At 46.9% G+C, this 21,726-nt stretch overlaps 1 protein-coding gene across 1 annotated transcript in view; it reads left to right on the plus strand.

Moving 5' to 3' along the window:
• The window catches only part of LOC142771387 (uncharacterized), a 58,519-nt gene that overhangs the window by 16,686 nt on the left and 20,107 nt on the right, over positions 1-21,726 (plus strand). Inside the window, exons 2-4 of the mRNA XM_075872866.1 lie at positions 4,410-4,546; positions 4,606-4,673; positions 7,591-7,674. Of these exons, the coding sequence (XP_075728981.1) occupies positions 4,410-4,546; positions 4,606-4,673; positions 7,591-7,674 (289 nt within the window). The remainder of the gene's footprint in view (positions 1-4,409; positions 4,547-4,605; positions 4,674-7,590; positions 7,675-21,726) is intronic.

Here is a 21,726-nt window from a genome sequence, read left to right on the forward strand (position 1 = left end):
CGAGATGGCGCCACCACTGCACCATTCAAAAGACGAATTGTTCCTTCGAACGGCATTGTCCGCCACACTCGTCCCTACGTATCTGCAAGGATGCGATGTACAAGGTCCTGGCTGGGGTCGGTCTGCTTGGAATTCATGTGAGCTGCGACGCCTTGTCCAGCATTTTTCATTGCTGGATGCGCTTAATGTCATGCACGGGAATACTTTTGTTTGGACATGGCGCCGCGGACGCTTCTCCAGCAGACTCGACCGGGCTTATATTCAGTATGCTTTGGAGGCGTTTGTCTCCGACTTACGTGTTCCGCCTATCCCACCTTCGCCTGTGTACATCTCTGACCATCGTCCGATTCTCTTAGAACTAAAATTTCATTTTCTTTTTCGAAGAAACCATGTCATCTTGATGTTCGCGTCCTCCAGGACGCGTGCTCTCGCTCAAATTTGTCCCATGCAGTACGCGTGTCACTCGCTGCGTCTGATTCATTTGATTGGGATGCGCTTAAAACCCAGTGGCGCCTGCATTGCTCAGTTGAAGGGCGTTCCCTTCGTCGTCGCGTTTGTGAGGAGCTCGTCGATACTGCAGCGAAATTACGCATCGCCTTACGCGCTGAAACGCCGTCTCCTCTGATGCAAGCTTGGCAACATGAACTACGTGAACGCTTCCAGCGTTTGATTGCCGCCTCGTCTCTGGCGGCGGCTGCATGGCGTTGTGGGCACAACCCTTGTGCCCACCCCGAGGTGCTACGCTATGCGAGGCAATCGTGTTTTGGGCAGTCACAATCACCTGTTTTTACGACCACGCAGACACCACCTACACAGCCGCTTCCTACGCGTGATAGATCTCTCTTTCTGGCGCATTTTAAAGAGATGTCATGTTCGGCCATGCGGACAAACTGTGGTATAATACCGCCTACGCTTAGAGGTTTGCCTCGCATTCCTAGACAAGCTGCTGATTCTCTGCACGTTCCTCCATCAGTTGAAGAGGTAAAGGCAGTACTACAATCTATGAAACGGGAAACAGCCCCTGGGCCAGACGGTTTTCCAGTTGAATTTTACTTCTCATTTTGGAATGAGCTTGGTACTGCATTAACCGCGGTTATCCGGCGATGTTTCGAGGAGGGCGTCTTTCCATCAAGTTTTCGAGATGGACGCATTGTGCTTCTTCCAAAAGGTGACACTTCTTCCGTTAATGCTGAAGATTGGAGACCTATCACGCTTCTTAACGTCGACTATAAGATATTCGCGACGGTGATCGTTGAACGTTTGAAGGCTCTATTCAACACCCTGGTGGGTCATCACCAGGCTTCATCTATGCCTGGACGGGAAATACACAGCTTGTCCTTTACCACCCGGGATATCATAGCCTATACTCTGTCGCGATCTGCTCGTGGTCTCCTTGTGTCTTTAGACCAAGAGAAAGCATTTGACCGACTAGAGCGCACGTATATTTTTAAAGTGCTCACAGCCCTTGGTTTTCCTGCTACTTTTGTTGAATTAATTAGACATACCTAGTCTGGTATAAAAAGCACACTAGTTCTAGATGGTCGGGAGAGTGCTGCCTTTTCTATTACACGTGGGGTCCGTCAAGGATGCCCCTTGTCTCCTGTCCTATTTGTCCTCAGCCTTGAGCCATTTTTGTGTGCTCTAGGAGCGGATTCGCATGTCCGGGGTCTTGCGCTTCCCGGCCGCAGTACCGTGAAAGTCACAGCTTTTGCTGACGACACAACCCTGTACCTTTCAGATGAAGATAGTCTTTCACATAGCCTGCGTTTATTCTTCCAGTATGGGGACATTTCAGGTGCCGCGCAAAACGACTCTAAATCCCGGTATTTGTTCATCGGCTATCCCAACTCCACACTTAGCTCCACATCTCTTCTTCAGCCGGCTGCGTCTCTTCGCATTTTAGGAATTCTATACAACCACTACGGCGTTTGTAACTCCATTTTGTCAAATGCCGTCGATGAAGTAAAACAAAAAATTGAGAACGCCCAGGAATTCGACTTCCCGCTTCTTGAGCGGAGGTACCTTGCGCAGACTGTGTTCTGCGGTCGCATTTGGTACCTTTCTCACGTGGAACAGCCGCCTTTCCGCATCGTGAGGTCATTGCAGTCGGCCTTGTGTTCCTTCTTTTGGTCTGGTGGCACTGAGTTGGTTTCACGTGCGGCGTTAGGACAGTAGCCTTCCCAGGAAGGTTTTGCTTTCCCTTCAGTATCGATACGCTGCCGCCTATTGGCCCTGCGCTCCCTGTTGCGCATCGTATAAGGAGAAGAATCACCCGCCCGAACTCTGGCATATTAATTTCTAGGCACTCACCTTCGGTATTTATTGCCTAATGTGCGCCTTAATCGGGGCCCACAGTCAGTAGTACTTCCTTCGTTTTATGCAACAGCTGTCGCGTTTTTTCGTCATATCCAGTCGACTTGCCCTGAGTTAGATGTGTTAGACCATCCTATCGTTGACACAACAGCCGCTTGTTGCTCCCGTTAGTTCCTCCGGCACGCCGCACCCGCTCTAGTCGTGTGTCTTGGAGCACGCTAATGGCATCATTTCTACCTGGCCACCTCCGGGACTTCATGTGGCGGCTGGGGTGGGGCGTTCTTCCTACCCTTGACCGTATAGAAAGGTGGAGAATAGTCCAGTCATCAACATGTCCGAACTGCTCCCTACGGGAAACAAATCAGCATGTTTTAAGGCAATGTGTCGTTGCTCGTGTCTTCTGGAGGGCTGTGCATGCAGGATTTCGTGGCCTCGGAGTAAATCGCGTTGTTTCTTCTCGACGTTGTTCTCGAGGCCACTTTGCCTGCCTTCTCATTGTTGCTGGTACCTACTGTCTTTGGCGAACCGTTGTGAAGCTGTTGCAGCAGGTCGTCGCCACCGGGCTCTCTTCCCGATTTTGAAGCGACTGTACGAAGAAATACTATCTGTTTTGTCGGAGGAACTCTTCTTTCTGGGTGAGGAGGAATTCCTTCGACACTGGTCCTGCCGTTTTGTGTTCGTCTGTGAGAGACGTGTAAGGCTTGTTTTCAGGCCTGCCTGGTATTGGTAGGTTAATTTTTGTTTAGTACTCGTACAAATACCTGGTAAATAATATGTAAATATCTGACACATAGATCTCTACATTTTATTTGTGTGTTCTTCGCTTACCATGTATTGTGCATATGTAGACATTGTTTTTTTAACAATTCCTGTGTAGCTGTGTATGTTGTAATTCGTTTACTTATGTAAACATATCTTTTTGTAACAACTTTTGGTGTGTCACAACTTTTGTAACAACTGTGGATGTTGTGTTCTGTCGCAATGTTCTGTTGAATTGTAATTGATGTTCACTGTCTGTGAGAATAAATTTCTCTAAACACAGAAACAACCGCACTGAACTCGGGCATTATACGGAAAGCATACCAATTCCCGTTAAAACAAGGCAGTCAATACAATGCGGAAAAAGGTAGCGCGATTATCCATACCGCGTTCTCGAGGCTGACTAATCAGACTACAATTATGCCTAAAAAACCCTACATGCTGATTGATTGATTTGTGGTGTTTAACGTCCCAAAACCACCATATGACTATGGGAGACGCCATAGTGGAGAGCTCCGGAAATCTCGACCACCTGGGATTCTTTAACGTGCATCCAAATCTGAGTACACGGGCCAAAAATATTTCCGCCTTCATTGGAAATGCAGCCGCTACAGCCGGCATTTGATCCTGCAACCGGCGGGTTAGCAGCCGAGCACTTTTGCCACTAGGCCACCGTGGCGGGGCAGAAAACCCTGCATGCTTCTCATAAACAGTGAAAACAAGTCAACGGGAATCGCTAGGTGCTCCTGCCGTTAGTCCGCAATTTTGAAGCTAGATTTCGTGCAGAATTTAGAGCTGGACCAATCAGAACATATGACCAACACTTTTTTTGTAGATTAGCACATTTTGAGTGTATCTTACACGATAAGCAATGGGCAGCGAGAGCTTCTTTCATCATAGTACTGTGCAGTCTGGCAGTCTGAGTCCACTAGACAAAGACCGCACTTTTTTGACAGCCATGAAAACGGCGCACTATAAAATGTTGTTACCAAAAAATATCGAAATGTTCATACCCTCATACCATTTTTTAACATGATTGATTGATTGGTGGCTCTGGTAGGTTCATGGTGGCTGTGATTGGTTTATAGTGTCTGTAGTACTCTCAAGATCGATGGGTGGCGATAAATTGAGGATTGAAATCTGATGGATACCAACACGTGCTCCAACGTCCGTAAAAACGAAAAGAGCAGCAGTTTTTATAGCACTTTTATTTTGCCTATGATTACAGAATCGTGCATTTGTACTTGAAATGATATCCTGCTAGCTTGACGTGGCTTCGAGCCAAACAAAACAAATTATTTATATACATTTTAAATATGATTTTTTTAATGTTTCAGTTCGTCCGCCGGCGTGAGCGAATATGGACGTACAAGACGACTCGTAGAGACAATGTTCAATGCGAAGTAGATAAACTGCTTTATTCTACAACATTGTCCATTACATTTAAAAAATGCGTGTTCCTGAGAAATCGTAGGTAAGCTTTGTGTTCTTGCTACCTGTCCTCTGCTTGTCTCAAATGTTTCTTGTTCGCAGATGTGAACTTCAAATAACTGGAGTATTTGATACAGACATCATGGAGCGTATGACTACAATAGACAGAGGTGGGTATAAATAATACCATTACAATGTTACTGGCGATATATCCATATGTCGCAAATGGTCTTACACCAAGTGAAATTAACGTTTTTGTACAAGTAACCATTAAACTCATTAGTTCTTCTGAATTTGACGTTCTACAGAGCTTTCAGTGTGCTGTGCGCTTGCAGCTTGATGTGTTTGGTTTCTCAGCCAATTGTAGACGAAGAAAAAGCAGGCATTCGTACCCCAGAAAAGACAGCTTCTTGCTGTCGTGGTCATAGGCGTCAATCAACGTGCATGTTGCTTTACTGTGCTTGAAAACCTCACTAGAGAGACGATTGTTCCTACGCATGTATCGTAGACTCTATTCACCTGGCAATTGTACTTTCACAGAAAACCTGAGGCAGATCTTTGGAAACGCCTCTTAGTTTTTTACTCCAACTAGCTAATAACTTTTCACCCTTGGCGCATATTACTACTCGTATTGCACAACGCAATACTAAGCACGAAATAAAAAGTAAGAAAAAAAGTAGACTGCGAAGCCTCGCCCCGTTGTTGTAAAAAAATAATTACAGGGAAAAGCACAGATCTCTAAAAACTTGTGAATTTCTGAAAGTAACTGGCGTTTCAGTCGCTGATAACTTTACTAAGCAAACCTTGGCTGAGCACAAGGTGCTTTCGAACTCTGCTGCGAAAAAAAAAAGAAGGAAGTGCGTCTTTTTTGAAAATGACAAAATATGCTATATAAATAAACCTTTTTATTGAGACTTCCAAAAGACCACAGAGTTTTGGTTAAACTCTACCAATATCCGTCAGTGCGGAAAGGTAATGAGTGAAAGTGTATGCCTGACAAAAAATACTGCACCAATTTAATCAGTTTAACTGCTAGAAGACTGGTAAATAAAATTGGCCACCTGGAATATATCTTAAGCAAATATCACCCACGCATTGTCACAATTACCGAGACATGACTAAATTTTAATAATCGAGACAATGAGTTAGTACGACCTGGTTACAAGATATTGCTCAATGACCATGAATGTCCATAAAGTGGCGTTTTTATTGCTATCAAATGCTGTGTGGAGGGCATTCATTTTCATGGAATCCAAGACCATGAGGACGTATGGGGCAACGTCAAGATTAATAATGCTTTTGTTCTTCTAAGTACTATCTACAGAGCGCCTAAGAATTCAGCTTCATATTTACAAGATATCAACATACTAATACGTTGACTGGAATTCTTTTTGCTTCAGGTTCGCGAAACTTCACAATAGATTGGTTTATAATGAAGTTATTCGGGAGAGGAACTTATTCATGTCTACTATGTATTAGGCGCGCTTTGCGTACTTACGATACATGTCGACGGCACCGCTATGTTTAGGCTAAAGACTATACACCGACTTAACGTGAGACCTCATGCTCCACGACAGAGGTTCATTTTGCTCAGGCAAAGGGAGCGCTTGGGTATGGTGTCATTAGTATGGTATTCAGCGTCTTTTCTCTAAGTCCGGAGGAGTCGACCACAGCCATGGAATACAAGTGCGAAGGTCACAGAAACGAGCATGCAACCTCAACCACGAACATATCAGAGTACTTACGTGGGATACGCTATTACCATTTATAGTATTCGACAGCAGCCTAGAGCCAAATAATCTTATGCAAGGATGAATCAACACCAACAAGTAGCCAACTGTAGAGGACGTGTAGCGAACACGTAGAGGTAGTAGCTTGTGCGAGCCAGTACTAAACACCACCGCGAAAATATCAGGCAGTTGTCGAGAGTTAGCCCGCATTAGCGAAGAGTTAGTTGCTATGGGCTGGTAAATAACAACCATAATCAACAAATAATCAACAATCATGATCAGTCTACACTAAGTGGCAGACAGCTCACTTTAGCCTATGCTACCGAACGCTAGGCAACACCATCTCAGATTTAGAACTTGTTATCCAGTACAGGCCCAGAATTGGCAGGGTGTGCTTTCTTAACATGTAAGAACAAAAAAATAAACTATCTCGTTCAAGTGAACCCTGATGGGATGCGAAGCAGCAGCGGTGCGCACGGCGTTGACCTGGTTGAAACGGGCTCCGACGCGGGTGCTTGAAGAACGGTTGGAAGTGAAACTTAGTGCAGCGTTTACTCGAGTAAACGTTAGTTTGAAATGCAAGGACACGAGGGGAGGACTGCATTTCGCGTAAGTTTCATCCCAAGTAAACGAGCCGAAAGAGTGATATTGTGTCGAGCGTTGCGGGCGGTGGAGAGGGTGAACCAGGAGAAAAGTGTGTTGCGAGGAGACCAAGGGGCCGGCGGCTGCGGCAGTGAGGGAGAGAGGGACGTCACCGCGCTGCTGCGACTTGACCTACTTGGCACCACTCCAACAATTGCGGCTATAGAATTGGTGTGGACGTACGGGACAGCGTAACACAGGATAGTGAAAGAGCTGCTTCGCAACTCAAAAAAAGAATAGGAGAGATCATAGGAGATCCACAAGCCATCCGCCTCTGAAGCTGCGTACTCCTCGCATTTTTGGTAATTTTCCACTACGCTCCTGTTTCATAGATTTTCTTAGTGAGTCGTCACCTCTTAATGCAAGCCCAAGCCAATTTACTTTTTGCAACAAATACAATCTGTCACATATTGGTCGAAGCTCTAAGGTTGTCTGCTGAGCCTTAACGTCTCAGCAGAGAAGCTCGAAGTAGCATAAGACAAAATTGAGCCTCTTGATGTGAAACGGCCTAAGAACTTCGTAAGCGAATATTGCCTTTCCTCGAAACGCCACCTGTCCTTCTAGTTGAACGCAGCTGCAAGCCTTCCGGTTTGGCCCTATTCAAAACTTGAAAACATTTTTAGACTAATAGGCACTTTTACGTGTTTCGTGATATTCATAGCTCCGTAAAAAACTGCGCAAATGTTAATCATCTGTTCTGTTTCATTTTTTTCAGACATATTCACTGCAACTGAAACATTGCTCTTCCTGTCCCGGGACCACTCCTGCGCTGTTATGAAGGTCGAATCGCTAACAAATTGTGCGTGTTTTTCATTCATTCTTACGCTGTAAAAACACGGCTATTTATTTGCTGTAGTCCATTACAACCTATGAACAAATACAAGTCCCACCTACAGCCAACACAGTCCAATCCATGCAAAATTTTCACGGCAGTTTCATTCATATAAATTCACTCATTTCTGTGACGTCAAAGTCTTTCGTGTGTTTTCAGGTAGCTCGTGTTTTTCTCTGGGCGTTCCTCCTTCGTATCACCGGTTTTCCTTAAAACTACAATGTATTGTAAAATGCGATCACAGCTTATGACACACCTTCCCAATAAAAAGGCGCGTTATAGGAAAGAACGATTAATCACTCTTTCATTAGCCACCCCTTGTGATAAAAATTCTCTTGCAAACATACCCTAATGAGGCCTCATGTCGGTTAAGAAACCACGTTCACATGTGTAAAAAAGCAACAACCGAACGTCGTACAATGTGAAATTCCTTCCGAGTGGATAATTGGGTGTTTTCAAGTCGTTACAAAAGGCTGAAACATCATTCCACAGCAGTAGCTACAGCATCAACCGTCTGTACATAATGCCTTGTAATTTTTTTGCGCACAGCACGCTTCTAATGAAAATGCCGAACTATGGCAGCGTGTGTGCTTTTTGACTTCATGAAAATTAAGATGGTTTATGGAGTAGTGGGCGACATGCGAAGTTTACTTGGAGCAGTTGACCAAAGGAAGTTTTAGAAAAATGGCAGATCGCACGTACTTAGGAATCGATGATATGCGAAGCACGAACGGGCAAGGTTGATATTTCACAATAAAATTAGTGAGAATTTGCAACATTGACGTAAATTATAACGTACTTTACTTCCATGCCTTGATCATCATGTTTGGATGTGCCATTTACTTTCGTCGCCTGTTCACGTCACGTAATACCTAATTTTGTATAGTTGGAGCTAGTGGACTGGCCACGAGCACGCTATCAGCGTAGCGTGGTGTCACGTTATACATGGCACGCATGGGAAGATTATCATGTTTGGATGTGTAATTTACCTGATTCATTCATAAACATCCCGTAATACAAATTTTGTATATGTGAAGCTAGAGATTGGCCCGAGAGCGTGCTATGAGCGTAGCATGTAGTCATGTTTCACTCTACACGTATTACAAGCTTAGACGTGTCATTTACTTTTGTCGTCTGTTCAGGTCACCCGATACCAAATTTGGTATGGGTGGAGCTAGCTAAACGGCCGCGAGGCCGCTATGAGCTTAGTAGGTAGTCATGTTTTACATGGCACTAATAACCTTGTTATCATGTTTGCATCAGTCATGCAGTTTTCATACGTTGATGTCACAAAACACTAAACTTGGTGTATCTGATGCTAGCGAAACGGCCGTGAGCGTATCAGGAGCGTGGTATGAAGTCATGTTCTTACATGACCCACATATCATGATTTTCATGTTTGCACCACTGATATACCTTCTTCATTGATTCACGTCCCGTATTACCAAATTTCGTATATATGACGCTAGCCAAACAACCGCGAGCGTACCTGGGGCGTGCCATGCTGTCATGAGCAGTCATAACAAGAAAATCATGACCTGCATGTGATCATTTCCACGTTATAGTCTGTCACGTATCTTCACCATGTAGTCATCTCATACTGTACCAGTTTAGCAAAATTTCATGTGGACGAAACCACCGCAAGAGCAGCAAGACGATGAAATGTATATCGTGATACTCACGCTATATCTGTCGAAATTATTATGTTATGACTACTCATGCAGTCATGTTACCGCATACCAAGTATCGATACCATTATCAAGACGGCCTAAGGAGCCAGAAGCCAAAGACGGCTAGATAGATAGATTGATAGAAACGCTCGAAGTAGCCGACTGTCACACACAGGTCCCGTTAATTCGGGAGGCAATCGCCGGGCTAATTCCAAGGGCCGAAGTATCGGCCCCCCAAACCGCACCACGAAAGCGTGGATAATTTAGAAGTGGTCCTTTTTAACGCGCCAGCGGACGCCGGCTGTGGCCCAAAGAGCAAGTCAGAGCCGAGAGTTGATAAACAAAACAAATATTATATTCTCAAAAATGGCAGATCGAAAACAATACACAAGAATGCACACTCCACAATAGTTACATACAATACGTCACCAATCAAACAACGTACTACACAGTACAATCAGCCACACTCAAAACAACGGACACAGACAACGATACGCACTACAATGCAGTCGCATGCATTGAACAACCAAGACACTTTAAGACTAAAGAGATAGAAAACCTATCCAGTCCAAAGTTCTTGGAACAAAAGTCTGGATGATACTCTTCCGAGAATCACTCACTCAAATTCCAGCGTTGTTGTCGTTCCGCGCCCTCGAAGTTTCTCTTCCAGGAAACCTTGCGTCTTATATTGGCCACTCTCCAAGCTTCAAACTTCTTCGCCCGAACACGTCGGCCTCACACACGCAGTTGTCGCCACGCGTCTTCGCTCGATAGCGGTAAACACACGCTCTTGCCTGTAGCTCGAGCCTTCACCCCTCAGGTGGAAATCCTCTTCATCTCCTGCTCTGTCGCTACGGACAAAACCTTCGCCGACTACACGGCGGTATACCCTACGCGCTCTGGCGCTAACTTCCGTCTTCTCCTGCTCTCTCGTCTCGGCTGCTCGATTAAATACCTTCCGCGTGAGATTCCAGACGGTTCTCGTCATTTCGTCGGCGCGATACGCAGCGAAGGCTGGGGAGAGGGCGAGACGGTTGGAATGCTCTCCGCGGCCGATGACTCACCTCGGTATGACCACGCCTCTTTCGTTCTAGAAATTTCGCGGGCTTGCTCGGCCGCCGATGTGGGGTGAGGATGTTCGTCGGCGAAGCCACGCTTCCGAGGGGAGAGCGCGTGGCCGGGGAGCCTTGGATGTTTGTTTTCTTTTTTTTGACCTCCCGGCGTCTCTCCCGCGCGTTATCGCAAGAGTTTGGCGGCGCGCCCATTTTTAGCGCTCGTTCTGTGACACTGCCTTCCACTTTCAGAATATTATCTCATAATATTCAAAACCACACAAACGAGCGCGAACAGTCACCACACACTCTGAAAGACTGTAACACAAGCCGTCGCTCATGACACTTCACATTCACACTAGATCGCTCAATACAATTGTACATTGTAATTCAATTCCACAACACATGAAATATGGCCACAGGTACATGACTACAACACTTCATCACTCAATCCAAACAATACAAATGTACAAAGTTCTTTCATTACAACAATTATACAACACTATACATCACATCATCGCACAGAACACTTTGACTCGCTCGACATACACTTGAGACTCAGGATAACAAGAACATTAACACAACATATGTCACTCAGCCCTGCCAAACACATTCCGATTCCACCTCAGCACCTATCCTGTGTATTTCGAGATGCGCTTGTGTCCTTTCTTGCTGTGCTCGCTCGATCTCTTCTTGTGTTTCCACGTTCCTTTTCGGCGAGCCCTTTCCAACGACGATATCTGAGGCGGCGTCTCAGCCATCGTTGTCACTTCCGACACAATTAACGGGTCATAACGTTCAACGGGTCCTGTCTGTTTATTTACCAGTTCGTTCATGTCACGGCATTGGGCTTGGCTGGCCAACTCCGTCACCATTACACTGTCGGTTGGTTGGGGTCGTGCCGACGTACGTCCAGCTGCCCAGCGCGTGAACTCATTCAACACGATCATCTTCTCATTCACGGTCTCTTGTACCGCGGCTTCACCTTGGGCTCTAGTGAGATCCGTCACGGGCGGCTCTTCCCTTGTATCTCGCGGTCGCTGGGTTGGCGAGGGCTCTATCTTAAGGTCTTCTCCCAAGCATTCCGGGTCATTCGGTCCTCGCGCCCCGGCGATGTTTCTGATGACAAGGTCGTAAAGGGGGGTCGTCATACATAGAGCGGTAACCATCCCGCTGATGTACGGGGTTTCCACCTCAATCTCTGCTTCGGGAAGCATCCGAACCGTACGGTCAATTAGAGAAACCGGTTTCGTTCTGCCTGTCAACTCACTTTCCCGTACCAAATTTCTCCGCACGATAACTGTGGAGCTACCGGTGTCTCTTAGAACCGTAATCTTCTTGCCTGCAACCTTTCCAGGCAGCGTTGGCATTCGCTTCGTAACACCGGTTGGCTGTTTTGACATTACAGCACCCACAATAGGAATTTTCTCCCCATTCTTCAACTCTACGAATCCATCGGTGACGGCAATATTATCAGATTTCGGTGCCGCTTGCACACAGGATACCTAGTGAGTTTGACTCGCTCCGTTTCGACATGCGTCTGCTTTGTGCCCAGTCTGACCACACTTAAAACATTTTACTACCGTAGGGCTCGTAAAGATCGTTCGACAGTTTTTCGCGCGATGACCCACTCGGTTACACAGAAAACAACGCGGAGTGCTCTCCGGTGCACGCTTCTTTTCTTCGGGAGCCGGTTTCTTCGAATCTTCAGGACACTCCTTCTTGACCCTGGCCAAATTAGTTCCACCTTGCGCTTCCAAGAATTGATCAGCCAATTCAAGCATTCCTTCAAGTGACTCAGCCTTCCTCTCTTTCAAGTACAGCGACAGGCTTGGGTGGCAACTACTAAGAAATTGTTCTCTCATTAGGAGCTTTCTAAGCTCATCGTACTCCTGCGCTGTCCCTGAAAGTTCAATCCATCTGTCGAAATAATGGCAAAGTCGGGCAGCATACTGCGTAGCCGGCTCACCATCAGCTGGTTTTCCTGTCCGGAATCTGTCCCGGAATCCTTCCACAGTAAATCTAAATCGCTTCAGCAAAGCAGCTTTCACCTTTGCATAGTTGGCTGCATCGGTCGGCGTCAGCCTACCGTACATACTGAGCGCTTCACCACTCAAGCAAGTACTCAAAGCAGTTGCCCATTGATGTTCCGGCGAATTCTGACTCCTCGCAATCGTCTCAAATCGGTGAAGGTACGCGTCAAGGTCGTCCTTCCTTTCATCAAACGCTACGAGCAGCTTGCTTGGGTTCAAGCGGAAGCCGTGGTCCTCCCGTTCGCTGCTTTCAACACTAGCTTGGACGGGAGTTTCACTTCGTTGTTGTAAACGGAGCCGCTCGAGTTCCATCTCGTGCTGTCGCTGCCGTTCCCTTTCCTCTCTTTCTTTTTTCGCCCTCTCAGCTGCCAGTCTTTCTTTCTCCAGCTCCAACTTCAATTGTTGCTCTCTTTCTTCCTTCAGCTGTCGCTCCTTTGCCTCTCTTTCTTCCTTCTCTCTCGCAGCTGCCAACCTCTCTCTCTCCAACTCAGCTGCTTTTTTTTCCTTGGCCCTCTCAGCTGCCAACCTCTCTCGTTCCAACTCCGCTGCTTTTTCTTCCTTGGCTCTCTCAGCTGCCAACCTATCTCTCTCCACCGCCTCTTTCTCCTTCTGGCTTACCCACTTCCGTAGTTCGGTGCCAGAAAGACCCATCTTCTCACCAAGAGCTACTAACTTTTCGAGATCCATTTTGTCTCGCAAATAAAACCTTGCCGCGTGTAAAAGGTATCTGCCTAAACCACTCTATCGGAACACTCCCCTGCACTCGTTAACGAGAACACTGAACAACACACAAAATCGTTCCGATAGCACTATCAACAACTCGAGGCTCTTTCTCACTACTTTGGCCACACTGTGCACCAAAAGGTCCTGTCGCGGACGCCAGATTGATTGTCACACAGTCCCGTTATTTCGGGAGGCAATCACCGGGATAATTCCAAGGGCCGAAGTATCGGCCCCCGAACCGCACCACGAAAGCGTGGACAATTTAGAAGTGGTCCTTTTTGGCGCGCCAGCGGACGCCGGCTGTGGCCCAAAGAACAAGTCAGAGCCGAGAGTTGATAAACAAAACAAATATTATATTCTCAAAAATGGCAGATCGAAAACAATACACAAGAATGCACACTCAACAATAGTTACATACAATACGTCACCAATCAAACAACGTGCTACACAGTACAATCAGCCAAACTCAAAACAACGGACACAGACAACGATACGCACTACAATGCAGTCGCATGCATTGAACAACCAAGACACTTAAAGACTAAAGAGATAGAAAACCTATCCAGTCCAAAGTTCTTGGAACAAAAGTCTGGATGATACTCTTCCGAGAATAACTCACTCAAAGTCCAGCGTTGTTGTCGTTCCGCACCCTCGAAGTTTCTCTTCCAGGAAACCTCGCGTCTTCAATTGGCCACTCTCCAAGCTTCAAACTTCTTCGCCCGAACACGTCGGCCTCACACACGCAGTTGTCGCCACGTGTCTTCGCTCGATAGTGGTAAACACACGCTCTTGCCTGTAGCTCGAGCCTTCACCCCTCAGGTGGAAATCCTCTTCATCTCCTGCTTTGTCGCTACGGACAAAACCTTCGCCGACTACACGGCGGTATACCCTACGCGCCCTGGTGCTAACTTCCGTCTTCTCCTGCTCTCTCGTCTCGGCTGCTCGATTAAATACCTTCCGCGCGAGATTCCAGAAGGTTCTCGTCATTTCATCGGCGCGATACGCAGCGAAGGCTGGGGAGAGGGTGAGACGGTTGGAATGCCCTCCGCGGCCGATGACTCAACTCGGTATGACCGCGCCTCTTTCGTTCTAGAAATTTCGCGGGCTTGCTCGGCCGCCGATGTGGGGTGAGGAGGTTCGTCGGCGAAGCCACGCTTCCGAGGAGAGAGCGCGCGCCCGGGGAGCCTTGGATGTTTGTTTTCTTTTTTTTTTGACCTCCCGGCGTCTCTCCCGCGCGTTATCGCAAGAATTAGGCGGCGCGCCCATTTTTAGCGCTCGTTCTGTGACACCGACATTCGCGGAGAATTGCTTCGCATTTGAAAATCATTAGAAGGACCACTCTTCCTGTTTTCGCTGGGGCTGGGCTGCGCATTGCGCAAACAACTGGCTGTCTTTACAGTGAAAGCTGTTATTAGATCACAACTCGGTTCACACGCAGTTGTCCGCCGCCGCCGCCGCCGATGTCCGTAACTACATCGCGCGGAAAGGCACAGTCGGGCACAATTCCGAGTCTTCTTGGTGCAAGCCCAGTACTCTACCACCGAGCTGCACCTGTGCTTGTGAATTGTTGTCAAACTTGCCTAGGGCAGGCTTGATGTCGGGAAATAAATCGCATTCACACGACTTCTAAAGAGTTTTGCAACAGCGAAAGAAGAACCAGTCATCAGACAACGCGAATAGCGCCACGAGTGGGCTGTCCAATGCTCCAAACTATCACAAAAGCTTGTTCTTGTCCCCCTATTACCTATGGTGCATGCCCACTTAAGCCATATTTGATCATCGTCGTCAGCCACTGCATGAACAATTGGCAGAGCTCGTAAATTGAAAATAGGAAATTCCTTACGAGATATTATATAATGAATTTATCCATGCCCAGGATTCTGTCCTTTGGAGCTTCTATTTTTGGGTTTGCCAGTGCGAAAGTCTGTGAGGCATTGCGGAATTATCTGAATGAACTAAAAAAACTAACAAACTAATAATATACTTCTGTGTCGACATACGCAAAACTTCTTCGTTTTCTTCTTTTTTTAGGTTAGGTTTTATTCTAGGTTATTATTTATTACTAATACAAAATATTCAGTGTAAGTAGAGATCAGTGACTATCAAAATTTCATTCTAAAACTTGTAACGTTTTCTGTTTGTTAGTTCCTTTACTCTAAAATAAATAATACCTAATAAGACCACTCAATAACTAGCCGATTCCCCTTAGTGGGTATGAGCCACAAGGGAAGGGCAACAAGCACAAAAAGAAGTTCATTCCAAGTGTTTAGTGGATACCACGCTTCTCAAAAGAATGGCCGAAAATAGCATAGCGAGTGCCGGCCTACTACTCAAAAATTTATATTTAATACCATTGTGGGTATAAAATGTGCTTGCAGTGTGCTTACCAAGTGTGCTTACCAATGTGCTTACCAAGTGTGCTTGTAGTAGTTACCCAATGAGTATTTTGAAAAGGCTCTAAAAGGTCACTGTTCTACCTTCACTATGACTGTGCTTCTTGCGCCTTCCGCGCAGGCGTGCTTTTTTTTTCAAACACTGCCGAAGGTGATTCACCGAAAAAGATATAACTGAGGAGAATGATGGACCACTGCCAAAACATGTAAGCCTGCCCAGCATCAGGGTGCTAGATTATGTCGGAAACCTCAAGTCAGCGGGTGCAAATGCAAGGTGTGACTATAAAAACGAATGAAACTTTATATTTAGACATTGCATATATATTTGCGGACAAGTTTAGCTGTGACGGGACCAGTGTGGTGTACAGTATTCACTTCGAAGTGTGAAAAGAGTAATGCACTGGACACAAAAAACACATTCACTTTAGGTTTGAACAACCAGACGACCCATGTGAAAAGCCTGCTTTGCTTACCATTCTCCAAACTGTCTAATCTGGTTAGTCTCTCGTTCTGGAGCATGACCTATATACTTCTACAATGTGACTTTCAGAGGGCGAGCGAGTGCTTACAGTGGTAGCCACACTCTATAAACAAATTGAAATTGCTCTCCTACGGAATCAATCAGAGCTATAGGACACGGACATGCCTCCATAATCAAATGTTGCACTATGGAATAAAGTATTATTTTTTTAGCGAGGAGTTCGGAACATGCGTTTTTAAGTAAATAATTGAGCTCATGAAAGTACGGCCATTTCGTGCTGTAAGTATCAACCAGTGCGTGTTCTTCCCCTTTTTAATGCTGTCTTAGCCTTTTGTTATAACACGTTTTGCGTATTTTTATACTCCCTGGTATTGATTTACTTTTTTCAATTTTAGTGGTAAATACGCCTAAATAAAAAATGGGCAGATCCCACATACAGTGGCAATCGATGATATGCGAAGCACGAATGATGAAGGGTGGTAGGTCACTTTAAAATCAGCACAAAGTTAGGAAGCGGGGGAGAAATATGCCGTACATGACTTCCATAACATGATTACCAGGTTTCGACGTTTCATTTAACTTCGTCATCCAATAACGTCACCTGATACCAACTTTGGTTCATATGGAGCTAGCGAAACGGCCGCGATCGTGCCATGAGCGTAACATGCAGAAATATTTTACTCAAAATTCATATCGTAATTATCATAATTGGACGTGTCATTTACATTCACCACCCATTCACTCAATGTAATACCGAATTTGGTATATGTAGAACTAGTGAAACGGCCGCGAGAACGCTATGAGCGGAGCGTTTGGTCATATCCTATATGAAACGCATATTATGATTATCAAGTTTGGACGTGTCATTTACCTTCGTCGTCTATTGACTTCCCGTGATACCAAATTTGGTACAAGTGGAGCTAGCGCAATGGTGGCGAGTGCGTCATGAAAGGCCCAATATACTCCTACACAACTTTGAAGCGCGCGCAGGCTGGTCGCAGCCACGCCACGCTACCAAACACGAGCTCACTGTAGTATGACGCCAGGCACGACCAGCGTCCGTCGGCGCGGCCCGGTGGCAACCGACCGGCGCAAAATGCGACACGCTGCATTTTGCGCCAATGGCGTTACTTAGACACCACCGCCTCTGCCTCTCTTCATGACGGAAAAAGCCGTGTGCGCTCAAACGCGCATGCGTCGATGCGACGCAGCGCACCGCGCACCTGCAACCATATGGCATGCAAATCCACAATGAAGGTCATCGGGCAGATCCACTGATCTCTATTAGAGGGATATCGGCGCCTGGCATGGCTTCGCTGGCGTAATGGGATAAAACTAACGCCGGCGCGCACGCACGCCGGCTCACGTTGAAGTGTATTGGTGCCTTGAGTGTGGCGTGTATTAATGTTCTTACATGACACGCATCTCATGATTATCACGTTTGCACAAGTCGCATACCTTTGTCATCCATTAACGTGACGTAATATCGAAATTTGGCGTATGCCAGGGTAGTGAAACGGCCGCGAGCGCATCTTGAGTGTGGGAAGTAGTCATGTTGTTACGTCACACGCATGTCATGCTCATCATGTTCTGACTTGTCATTTATCTACGGCATCCGTTCGCGTCACGTATGTATTTCATGATTTTCATATTACGACTAGTCAGTTATGTTAATCATACGGCCGTGTTTTATCATACGAAGATTGGTATTGATACCAGTATCCAAACGGCCAAAACAGCTAAACGTCATAGGCGGCTGATAGATAGATAGATAGATAGATTAGATAGATAGATAGATAGATAGATAGATAGATAGATAGATAGATAGATAGATAGATAGATAGATAGGAGCGTAAAGTCGCCGAAGTTCGCCAAGAAATGCTTCGCATTTAAAAAGGGAAGACACTTTTTCCCTGATATTGGGGAAAAAGGTTATCTAAAGCTGTAGCGTATCGTTCGTAATGCTTAAGTGTCTCCGGCCATTCACTACGCGCCAACCACTTAACTCTCTGAACATGGACTCTGTATGTGTGATGTGCAGAGGTGGTAATTCTCTTTTACTTTCAAAGGCTAAGCTCCTTGAACCGAGGGTCAAATTTGTGAGGTTTAACGTCCCAAAACCACCATATGATTATGAGAGACGCCATAGTGGAGAGCTCCAGAAATTTTGACCACCTGGGGTTCATTAACGTGCACCCATGTCTGAGTACACGGGCCTACAACATTTCCGCCTCCATCGGAAATGCAGCCGCCGCAGCCGGGATCTTAAGCCGAGGGTCGTGCGTAATCGAAATATGTAGTAGTAGAAGGGAGCCACCTCTTGTTTAGTGCTTGTAATGTCCGCTGGATGGCAATACTTGTAAATGACGACTATTTAATGAAAAGATGCGAGATGGCGGTACATCAATTGCTCTCTAGATGGACATACGAAGAGACATACGTACACACAAATGGACATATGGACAGAAGGACTGACAACCAGAAAGAGAGAATAATGAATGAGCAGACGGACAGGCAGACAGACGCACAGATAGACAGACAGACAAACGAACAAATAGATGGACGCGGCCAGCGGACAGACGATTCACGGTGTACCAATAAAACCATCCTAAGGTTCGCCCCATTCAGCATCATTCACTCTGTGATTATGGTATGGTATATAAAACTTTATTTAGGTCCGTTCGGCCGTGAACAAGCACGTGACGGGCCGCTCCCACGTCGGGACAGATAGGCCTAACCTGTCCGCCACGCCTTGGGCCCGTCAGACTGCCCATGGCGTTGTCCCTAAATTCGTACTTTGTAGCTCAGCATCCCAATTTGACGACGTAGCATTTTCAACCAGTAACGCAAGGAACAGCTAGAGCTTATGATATAAGCTGGCAAAGTCTGAGGAAAGCGCGCATGTGCTTGACGTCTGTATTCCTGGGTTCATTTCATGCATGAGTGCGGGAATGGGATTTGCCGTGACCAGCAGGTGTCTGAGCGTCAATGCCTGAGGCCCGTTCAGTTTACTATGCGGTGGCAGACACTTACACCTGCTCAAATAAGATTTCTTGCCAAGTTCATTGTACGTCGTTAGGGGATCTTCGTTGTCCAAAACATCATCATGATGCCGTTCAAAAGCGGCGCGGTCGACGACTGCTCACGCAGCTCTGTGGGCTTTCCCGATATGTTTGAATGAAACGCCCTTGATCTTTCCCGTTTGAGCTGGGAAAAAGGCGATTGAGTGTTGCTGTACCTCCCTATTTCGCAGAATCCGCGTGGCTGATTCTGAGATGGTGCCCCTACCGAAAGCTTCAGATACTTATTTCCTTACATCGCTAGGTCAGACCGAAGTTGCTATCTAACAGATGAAGAAAACGCAGGAATAAACCGCCTGTTTACGGCACCTCTTCGCCTGTACTTCCTTCTGTTGTTGCTTATATTTTCTTTTTTACAATTTCGCAGCAGCTGCTAACGAGCACTCTGCAAAGTGATTGATTTTGTTGCTTCCTGTGTTTCTTTGCTTTTGTTGTTTCCTTTTGTTTGTTTTTATTGCTCGTTTGCCCCTAAACTGGGTGGGTGGTCCTCTGCTACGCTTTGTGTCTTGTGCCATTTCCCGGGCATTCTGCGAAGAAGGCTAGATAGGCCACCGAAACTGCAAAGAAAAATGCAAAATTAACACTCTTTCTTCGTTCCCTATACTGTAGTACTCTCGCGTAGTCATATATATATATATATATATATATATATTGTTAAGACGTTTATTGGTGGACACTCGTTGAGGATTCACGACAGCGACCGTCAATGCGGGGACCGACTCTCTGCACGAGCTGCTATTCTTCTTATGAAAAGGGCGACCCACTAGAAGGCACTCGAGAGGACGACCCACTGTTCGAAGGCTTTGCCACAACTACCCCGGGTACGAAAAGGGAGCCGCCTGGCGACCTAACAGGTGGTTACAACGAGCGGGTCATGGTAGGCCTTGAGGCGCTCCACGTTAACAATGTCGCGTTCTCGACGGCGCATGTCCGAAGATGGTTCGATTGGTTCAATCAAGTAGTTGACAGGGGAAGTGCGTTTGACGACACGGTAGGGGCCTTCGTATTTGGGCAATAGTTTTGAAGATAGGCCAGTTGCAGTGGTAGGGATCGAGAACCAAACGAGCGCTCCAGGGAGGAACGTGGGCGGAGTAGTGCTGGCGTCAGCGTGAATGCTTTTTTGCCGCTCTTGATCATGCGCAGTAAAGGTCTTTGCAAGCTCTCGACACTCTTCAGCAAGCTTGGCTGTAGCAGAAATAGGCGCCCACTCAGACGGATCTGGCCTTTACGGAAGTATCAAGTCGATGGTGTGCGACGGGTGCCTTCCATATAATAAAAAGAAAGGTGAAAAGCCAGTAGTGCTCTGAGGAGCGGTATTATATGCGTAGGTGACGAAGGGTAGAATGGAATCCCAAGTTGTGGGATCGGCGGCGACGTACTTGGAGAGCATGTCGCCGAGCGTATGGTTGAAGCGTTCGGTGAGGCCATTCGTCTGCGGGTGGTAAGCAGCAGTTTTGTGGTGAACAACGTTGCACTCTTTAAGAATGGCTTCAACGAGTTCCGACAGGAAGACGCGGTCTCGGTCACTGAGCAGATCCTGGGGTGGACCCTGTCGCAAAATGAATCGTTGGAGCAGAAAGGAGGCTACATCGCTCGCTGTAGCCGTGGGGAGAGCAGCCGTTTCGGCGTATCGCGTGAGGTGGTCCACAGCGACAATGGACCAGTGGTTACCAGCCGACGTCATTGGAAGTGGCCCATACAAATTGATGCCAACGCGCCCAAAGGGCCTGGCAGGGCAAGGTAGAGGTTGCAGACCTACCGGTGATAGGTGCGTTGAAGCTTTTTGGCGCTGACAATCTATGCAGGAGCGAACGAATTTTTGCACGTAGCGGTACATGCCGTGCCAAAAGTACCGTTGGCGAATGCGGTGGTAAGTCTTCGATACCCCAGAGTGCGCACATTGCGGATCGGAATGAAAGAACTCGCATATGTCAGAGCGCATACTGCGAGGTATGCCTAGTAGCCACTGGCGGCCGTCACCGTTGTAATTGCGCCTGTGGAGGAGGTCGTCGCGAATGGCGAAACGGTGGGCTTGACGACGCAACGCGCGAGTGGATTGAGTGGAAGGATCAGCCAGCAAGTCGATCAGTGAGGCGATCCATTGATCCTTGCGCTGTTCAGTAGCAATGGTATGAATGCTAATGGAAGAAATGGCAAGGTGAGACGCGTAGTTGTGGGCATTGTCGTCAGGCAAGGGAGAGCGTGACAGGGCGTCGGCATCAGCTTGTTGCCTTCCATTGCGGTACAGCACACGGATATCATAGTCTTGAAGGCGAAGTGCCCACCGGGTGAGACGGCCGGAGGGATCTTTCAATGACGACAATCAGCATAGTGCGTGATGGTCGGTGAAGACATCAAATGAGCGACCATACAAATAAGGTCGGAATTTCGTAAGGGCCAAGACGATTGCCAAACATTCTTTCTCGGTGGCGGTGTAATTATTCTCGGCCTTAGTAAGCGTACGGCTTGCATACGCCACGTCATATTCCGGGAACCCTGGTTTACGATGCGCAAGGCGTGTGTACCTCTGTGGGGGCCGTAGGGTCGTAGTGGCGGAGTATGGGAGGCGACGTCAACAAACGACGGA

The sequence above is a fragment of the Rhipicephalus microplus genome, chromosome 9 (assembly GCF_043290135.1).
Source record: "Rhipicephalus microplus isolate Deutch F79 chromosome 9, USDA_Rmic, whole genome shotgun sequence".
Classification (NCBI taxonomy): domain Eukaryota; kingdom Metazoa; phylum Arthropoda; class Arachnida; order Ixodida; family Ixodidae; genus Rhipicephalus; species Rhipicephalus microplus.